At 39.2% G+C, this 8,967-nt stretch overlaps 1 protein-coding gene across 1 annotated transcript in view; it reads right to left on the reverse strand.

The window, feature by feature from the left end:
* Window positions 1-2,042: 2,042 nt before the first annotated feature.
* GLT8D2 (glycosyltransferase 8 domain containing 2) overlaps window positions 2,043-8,967 on the reverse strand; it is a 17,349-nt gene continuing 10,424 nt past the window's right edge. Inside the window, exons 7-10 of the mRNA XM_010072425.1 lie at window positions 5,894-6,006; window positions 5,034-5,200; window positions 3,353-3,465; window positions 2,043-2,517 (exon numbers count right to left, since the gene is read on the reverse strand). Coding sequence (XP_010070727.1) covers window positions 2,345-2,517; window positions 3,353-3,465; window positions 5,034-5,200; window positions 5,894-6,006 — 566 coding nt within the window. The 3' untranslated portion in view covers window positions 2,043-2,344. The remainder of the gene's footprint in view (window positions 2,518-3,352; window positions 3,466-5,033; window positions 5,201-5,893; window positions 6,007-8,967) is intronic.

The following is an 8,967-nucleotide window of genomic DNA, read 5'->3' on the forward strand; positions in this document are numbered from 1 at the left end:
ATTTCTTTGGGGCGTTAATTTTATTCCATAAATCGTAATGTAGTAGTAACAGCAGCAGTATACTTTTTACTGATGCATCAATATTTGGATTATCTCATAATCCTTTTATATCCAGAGGGGAAAATGGGAAGTGTACCCTTATCTTACATTAAGTGGTGTTTTTAATCATGCACAGTTAAGCAGATGGTGCTTTTTAAGTCTCCCTTTTACCTTCTTCAAAAGTGCAGAAAGTTGTGTTCTGCAGCTGTGAGTACTGAGTATTTTCTGGGTGGGAAGAGAGAGCTTTGTCTATTTAGTGATTGGACAACATTCAGGATTAATGGGGTGGAGACATCATCTCAAGTCACGACACTGGGGAGGAAAATTTGTGTCACAAAGGATAGGGCCTAAATATTCTAGCTGAGCTGTTTTAGGGTAAGGGGTCCCTACCACTCCATCTCTTTCCCCCTTAAATTCCAATGTAAGGAACTGGAATTCCTTAAAAAAAAAACTAAAACAAACAAATAACAGTGGTGGTTCTTGAATTCTGTGGCATTTAAACTCTTGGTCATCTCTAGGTGATTAGTCTCTTTACCTGATCATTACCAGGAGGCAAACCCTTTGAACAGATTACATTGCAGGGAATTGAAAGACCACATTACCAGTAAGAACCATGTACAGCTATGTTGTTTACATCAGGTGCTATTAGCACAGGGTGAAAGAGGTTTGCGATTCAGTGGTTTTTAACATTCCATTCTCTTCAATCTGTAAGACCTTAGAGGGTGTTCTCCTTAATTCCTCTTACAAGTAAAAAAATACGAAGTTAAATATAAGGGCAGTTGTTCCATGAATAAGAAGTCAGCTCTAGGAACAACAGCTCTCTTCTGAGGAACCTGCTTACATGATGCACGTTTTTGGCCAATAGTAGTGACTGAGAAAGAAATGAGATTCCATGCTTGTGCCTAACCCTCATCTTCTTTCCTTCTTTTATCATGTGAGGAAGAGATGAAGTAAAAGCAATAAGCTGATCAAAACATTAAGTTTTGATGAACTTATGACAGTAGGTGCTTCACATACTTGAAAAATAGTTACAAACAGTATCTCTGCACTCCATGCTGGTCAGATTCCTGTACCAACATATTTTATCCTTTCCTCACAGCCAGTGACAGTTGTCATGCATTGAGTGTAACTAGTTAGTGTAGATTCTAATCCTGCTGTAACAGCTCGCTGCGATCACACACTGTCAACCTGTTGTGAGGCAGGCATGATGTTTACAGTTTTCTTCCCAAATTCTGTGGCTTAATTCTGAGCGTCTTAAATCAAGAAAGTGTGCATTATGATTCTGATTGTGTTTCTTAGCTTCAGCATAAAGCTGTTCAGTATATTGTCAAAAAGGTATAGGACTTGTCTTGTCTGTTATTTAAAGTGTACTGTATCATGTATTGCTGTTTACATGAACGTTTTCCTGCAGGTGCTCAAAGTATCTTGCATCAGGGATTTGTTACAATTCACTTTTATTTTTCAACAGACCTAGAAGCATGTAATTAGCACTGCTGAGTATGTAGCACAGTAGAATGTAACTACTGTAAGGCTATCCTGTTTGATTGGAAGGGAAAGGTCTCTTCTTTAACAGAGTCACCTACTGGGTTGTCTAGGTATAAAATACAGTTAAGTGTACAATGACCATTTGACTAAATATTGCAATTCCATGAGTACTCTCTCAGAACTGGTGCTCTTTTCATTACAGTAATACAAAAGTTTTTAATCTGTCTTAAATTTATCAATGTTTCACAATAAAATCAGGAATTGTATTGCAGTGTCTTAGAATGTGCTTTTGCATCTTGCCAAGCAGGGGTCTAAATGCACACCAGGATATGTAATACACAGAAACACTGTAAAACAGAGTTACCCCGCAACAGAACTCTACTCACTGAAATGCTGCTAAGTTTTCATTTTGGGCTGTTTCACCTGGGCTAGACAACTAAAGACATCTTCTGTGTCATACTGCAAGTATTTCCTGTGTAGATTTTTCTCCTAGCAGACACTGAAGTCTTACTTATAAAGAACTTAAATTAAAACATGCTGTCTGGCACTGAATTTCACCTCTCTAAATATTTAAAGAAAAAACTTCATTGTCAAGTAAACTTGCTTACTCACCTTACATGAAAGTCAAGATAACCTGAACTGCATAACTGTCACTCCAGCCTCCCTCTCCAGCCATGAGCACACAAAACTGATGGTCATTTATTCACGTATTTAACAAATACTTAGTTTTCTAAAATCAGTTAATTATAGAACATGTTGTATCTCAAACTATCATGTACTGCAAAACATAGTGTATGGATGTATTTAAGTGGTTTCAGTATCAGCTATCAGGACGAGTTAATTTGAACTTCCCTGAAGGGTCAGGAATAAACCAGTTTTCCCAGAGATCAGTGTGAACACTGGGATAGTCCCAAGGTTTATATCTCCCATTCCAATGAAGTAATTTAGCTTCTTGAAGAAAATGCTCCGAGTAACGGGTATCAGGACTCCAACCTGCAGGGGCAGATTAAAAAAACAAAACAAAATTAAAATCTAGTTTTTAATAATGGAAGACACTATAGAGTGAGGTAAATTCAGTTATTTTTTAAGAAGTCTGAGTATGGTTTCACCTGTATAGAGAACTAGTTGTATGATGGAATAGTGTTTTTCAGCTTCATGCCTCATGCTGCATCAGCAAAAAATCTCAGCAAATTTCCTCCCTCTTAATACTTTCAACATCTTGGCATAGCAGGGTTTAAAAAAAAAAAAATCCTTTTACTATTCATTTTACTATACCAGCTAAGACATTATTTTTTTCCCAGGATAATTCACCATTCCCAGGTGAAAGGTAACAACATCCTCCAGAAGGCTGAGTAGACAAATACTGCCAGGCATCCTGTCTTCTTCCACTGTGCCTATTAAGAGTGACTGATTTTTTTCAGTCTCTCGCTATATTCAGATCTTTCATATATTCTTTCCATAGTTAATGACAATATAGGTTAGCTGGTCTTCAGGCATCTAACTTTGTCCTTGGTATTTGGGTTTTTTCCTTTTTTTATCCAATTTAATGACTTAAGGTTTGGGTTTTTTTGTGGGGGCGCAACTATTTTGTTTGCTTGACCTGTTAAGATATTTCTGTAATGCCACCCATAGGAAACCCCCATATTCTGCCCTACCCTGAAAACAGCAGGACTAACAAGTGTTGGGAGACCAGGGATTACATACTGTAGATCTGAGGTATAAAGTAATGCATTGAGGTAAAGTAACATGAGGTCCTATATTGGAATCTTACAAACCGCTCACTTTATTTAGTTCAAACTGCAAACGGCAGGAAGTTAAACTCGCTTACCAAGATGCCTTATGTGCCACATGGGATTAATACTGGAATACTTTCCATGAAACACAATCAGCATTGGAGAGGTTGCCACACCTCCCCCGAGGGTGCTGCTGTAGAGGTTTTCCCTGCAAAAGGAAAAAAAAAGAAAATGTTCAAAACCTCAAAGAATATTTAGTACAAAAAGCAGATGTATTCTGGCAAAATTCAAAATCATTTTGAGCAGGCCAATTTTCAGCATACTCTTTCCTACTGCTGCTAACTGCAACTCCAATTCCTCTTGAGTTAATCATTGCTACCAACCAAAATGGGAGTCAGACCCAACATGATGTCAATTACTTCTACACACGGCCTATAGACTGTAAGGCTGACAAAGTTTACAGTACAAAAACAAGCTGTTAACATAAAGGAATCAAACGTATTTTTTCATGTGTTTCATTCGCTCTTTCTTCCCCTTTCCCCCATCTTGTAGACCCATAAATTAACTTTGTATCAGATTTTGCCAAAGTCTTACAAACTAACGTCTAAAGGATATCAATTTCCTATTTATTTTGTGATAAATCCAGGGCTAGATAAAGCCAAATCACTGTTAAGAAGAGGCATTGGAAGGTAGCAGCCGGATATCTGCCTGCAGTGTGCTTGCAGCCTGACCAGCCAGCCAGCACATGGGCGAAGCCACCCCATGTATGGGACATGGTGCCGCTCACCCAGCCCAGCAAGGAGGAAATCTGGAAAGTACCAAGAGATGCTTAGAGGCCACAGAACAAAAAAATCATAACCTCCCCTCAAAACAGGGTTTCAACTGCTAAGCAACTTATTTGTCATTTCAAAATCCAGTTAAAAGGAACATTAATGTGTTATTAAGGTATAAAATCAACTTTATAGATAAAATTTGCAGTTACGTTCACGGAGACATTTAAAAAGCACAGCAATAGCTTGTCAGGATGTGTTACATAAACAGAGTAAGACAACTGTCTTTTCATTCCTTCACATGCTTGTCATTTGTGTCTCTCCTCTGTTCATTTCTGAAATTAACAAGTAATGGACATAGTCCAATAGCACAAGCTATTCAGATTCAGTTCAGCCTTACTAAATTTAAATTTAACCCTTTGAAGAGAAAGAAAATAAAGACTGTCAAGTTTGCAAATACAAGTTAACAGTGAACTAACATTAAAAAACCAAACAGTGATTGCTTCACTGTGTCATGACTTATTCGTGGTCAATGCCAAAAAGACATCTTTCATGTCAAATTTCCTTCATCTATAGAAAAATAAGTGTTTTCTATTGGTATTTAAGAAATACTGTGTTACTGTTTGGCTGACATTACAACTGGAGGGACCCCACACAAACATGGAAACATTCCTCCTCCTTTAAGCCAGCCTCAGGAAGGGAAGATCTTAAGTTGCTTGATCCCAAATGAGGGTGGTCACCCAGAACAAGAGCCATGTGTTCTCACTGTCCCTCAGGATTAAGTGTGCTTTATGATTAAACATGAGACTAAAATTCCAGGTGGACATTTCCTGGTACATTCTGGTCAGATTTAAGCAGATGGAAATTCTGGAACATGAGTTACTTCTTTGCTTGATGAGATCTCAAAGAAAGACTGCTTGGAGTTAAAAAACTTTTAGGAGCTTTTAAACAGAAAATAAATCTGTAAACTGCGTATTAAAGTACAAAGCTAGATTTCTACACATACTCTACATTTCTTTGCATCCACTTTTCCAACTGCTTTGTAATCCGTTGATGTTTCCATTCAGTCATGTTAGCAACAATTACTCCAGGATTAAAGGAGCAGGTGCTGGGGCTGATGCCAAGATCTCTAATGGCTTGCTTTCTGTAGTCCAGGAATCCCATGTACGTATTCTAAGCAATAGGAAAAAAAAAGTATGTTTATCCCCTATGAACCTCTAGACAGATAAGCGTAAATGCATCTCTCTACCATTCACATAGAGACCAAACAGGTGCTTCCAAAGCTGAATTTCTAGATAATGGTTCCTGTCTTGATTTCCATGTGACACATGGCTGAAAGGCAGGATACTTCCAGCTACTGAATTACCTTTTCCACAGTATTGTTCCATGGGAGCTTGATAAGGCTCTTCCCTCACCACGTGTTTATCCTTCCTTAGCTTACTCTAACTCACAGAGCACCACACTTGTACAGCTGTAATGCTAGAGGGACTCACTGACAATTCTGGGGAACTCAGCTGAGGAATTAGCCTTTAAACTCTTAAGTTTCATTCCCAGTTTGACTAATACAAAGATCATATATTATCATATATTATGTCTTCTTTAGATGTTCCATAAATGTTCATGATCTACTGATTGCAAAATATCAAACAATTTAGTAGAATCCAAAGAACAATAGATTTACGTTATTACAGGAAACAACTGTACAACATTGGAGTTGCTACAAAAATAAGTTCTCAATTACCTGTAAAACTATTACAAAACTATCAAAAAATAAAAATATAACTTTCACTTTGGAGAAAATTTATAAAGTATCTTGCATTTGTGGGTAAATACATTCATTATTAGATTTTTAAAATGGCATCTTACCTGCATCCCTACACTTCTAACCATTTCATGTGTAGAAGGCAGATCACAATCATCTGAAAAAGCTGCAGCATGTCCAGGAGCTAACTTAGTATCGTAGAGTTCCTGGATGTCACCTGATTACAGAAGGGTCAAAAGCATAAGAAGAAACCTACTTCACTGATACAGAGTTGACAGGATAACTTCCATTCTCATATATGTTACTTACAAACATAACCAATTGTAGGTGATAGCCCAGATATTAATGAAGGCTGAACTTTGTAATATGGGACAATTTTCAAATTTGAGTCCTACACCTGGATGGTCTATCTTTAGATATTATCATCAGTATTCAATCCATCCATATGCTAGTCTGAATGTCCAAAATCAGCTACAGCAGAAGCCAATTACGCCGTTAAGAAGCCTGGTTACAGAGTTCTGTGTGCATAGAGCTTGCCTTTGGAGAGGGAGGTCACAGGAAATTTTTCTGAGCCTCTTCCAGTTCCACAAAAGTGCCACTTCAATTTTTTGCACAGATCAGTTTTTTGCTGGTGTTAATGTGTTTATACCTCCCTAGTAGGATAACTGGATTCCCAGCACTGTCCAGCTGAAATGTGCCTGTCACACCTGACCATCCCTGCTGGCTTCACAGACCACTCAACTCCTTCCTGGTGGAGGGAAATAATGTAACACATGGCATCTCACTCACCTGACTAGCAGGTACCCACGATATGCTGGAACAGTTTCAGGGCAGGTGGGAAGCACAGTGCTGTCACAGCAACTCAGTGAGTCTGTATCCATACCCACTACAGCCACCAGCTTTGCTTCTGAGTATGGGTCAGTCACAGGTAAAATGGATTATCTAGAAAGGCCACATATGGCCCAGTAGCCTGAGGTGAGCTCATTAAGAGACTAGTAGCCAAAAACACGCCCTATACTGCAAACAGTATAACTCTATTTCTGAAATAAGCAGAGATTATTTATTTGACTGAACTAATCAGCTGTTTCTAAAACTTGGTTTAGGATTCATGTTCCACCAAGAAATAGAATCTGAATTAATGGGACACTTAATTGTTGAAGATAATGTGCCTTGCTAAGTATTTTCTCCTGATTCTAAATAACTACTGCTTTTCAAGAGAAAAGCAGAAAAAGAAAAAAAAAAGAACACAATTAAACCAAACAATTCTCGGCTGACACCCCAAGTTCAGTATGTTTCATCCTTACTGCTTTGCAAAAGCAATGGCCAACAAATAAACGATGCAAAAGTTAAATGCCGAAAATCCTGTTCACTCCTTATCCTGTCAGAAGCCTCATTCACTCCCATGGCAGAGACATCTGACTGCACTCTCAAGTTACAGCCAAGACATGGGGAACAGCTGACAGAACAGAACCCTTCCCCCCCCACCCCCATGTGTCCATCTTTATTCCCCTTTTCTGGGCCCTACGATTGCATGGCCCCAGGGTGAGCAAGAAAGGCTGGCTGAAGCAAAGGAAATATAAAAACAAAACAAAAAAATGTTTTGGGGTGGGTTTTGGGGGGTTTTTTTTTGTACCATTAGTCTTCTGCCAGGTCAACCAGCTGTATCAGCTTATTCTGCAGCTGCACAACTGCAGACAGGACACAAGTAACAGGAGCTGCTGGCGAACCGGAGAGGCCACTTCCGTCAGCAGCAGTCTACCATGAACCTTTACCCTGCAGCTCCAGAAACACATCAGCTAAAATAAACAGACACCCCTAACCAAAGAGAAATCCCTGCCTCCTGTCGTCTCCTAGCCGCACTGCCTTGGCTGCTACCAGGGAACTAATTCAGGCCGAAAGTAATCACATTTCTGGGGAATGCCTATGCAAGTGCAAGGAGGGATGTCAGCAGCAGTCTACCATGAACCTTTACCCTGCAGCTCCAGAAACACATCAGCTAAAATAAACAGACACCCCTAACCAAAGAGAAATCCCTGCCTCCTGTCGTCTCCTAGCCGCACTGCCTTGGCTGCTACCAGGGAACTAATTCAGGCCGAAAGTAATCACATTTCTGGGGAATGCCTATGCAAGTGCAAGGAGGGATGCAGGGGAAGTAGTAGGCTCATCTTAAGTGCTGATGAAACTGGAGTGTAAAAGAAGACTTTAAAGAACCTTTCAAAGAGTTAAATATTGCTGTTGCCCATTGAAGACACACAGAACAACAAAACCAAAAAGCAGAGATAACCACTGGAAACACATGTTGAAGAACAGTGATATGAAGTCTATTGCAAATTAAAATGGGACAGGCAGAGCAGATTAATTGTATGTTATAAAGCAGCCAGTAGAGGCCCCTTTAAGTGCAGGTGTTCTGAAATATACCACTAAAGAAACAAAACTATAAACAGGTGCAGAAATATACCAATAAAGAAACAAAACTATAAACAGGTGCAGAGAAGCAGTGGAGAATAAAATACTTTTGTCATGTATAAATTCACTGACCTTAATGTTCTTACAGCAAATAATAATTTAGGCCAAAAAGTTTATTATAGTTATACTTAGTCCCTTCCAAAGGAAAATTTAATTGGAATATCTCTCTATAATGTTTAACAAGAGTAGGTAAAATGGTTTTGTTGTCCCTGTGTACTGAGCCTGGCTAGGACAGAGTTAATTTTCTCCATAGGAGCTCACATGATGTTTTGGTTTAGATTTTTGACCAAAACAGTGCTGATAGCACACTAATGTTCTACCTTTTGCTGAACAGTGTTTGCACAACATCACGGCCCTCCCCATTTCTCACTCTGCCCCTCTAGTGACTAGATCAGGGGATGCACAATAGACTGTGAGGGGACATAACTGGGCAGATGACCCAAACTGACCAAAAAGATATTCCACACCATAAAATGTCATGCTCAGCAATAAAAGGGGAAAGAGGAGGTCTTGGAGGGGTTCACCAGCTTCTGCTCAGGAACTGGCTGGCCATAGGTCTACCCACCAGAGGGGGCAAGTGATTGCCTTTACATCACTTGTTTTGTTTTCTTCTCTTTTCTTACAGTTATCTTTCACTTTTTAAACAGTTGTTTGTTTGTTTTACCTTGACCCTCAAAGTTTTCTTGCTTCTATTTTTCCTTTCCTCTTTCCC

This window comes from Pterocles gutturalis, unplaced genomic scaffold, assembly GCF_000699245.1.
Source record: "Pterocles gutturalis isolate BGI_N339 unplaced genomic scaffold, ASM69924v1 scaffold19551, whole genome shotgun sequence".
Lineage (NCBI taxonomy): Eukaryota > Metazoa > Chordata > Aves > Pterocliformes > Pteroclidae > Pterocles > Pterocles gutturalis.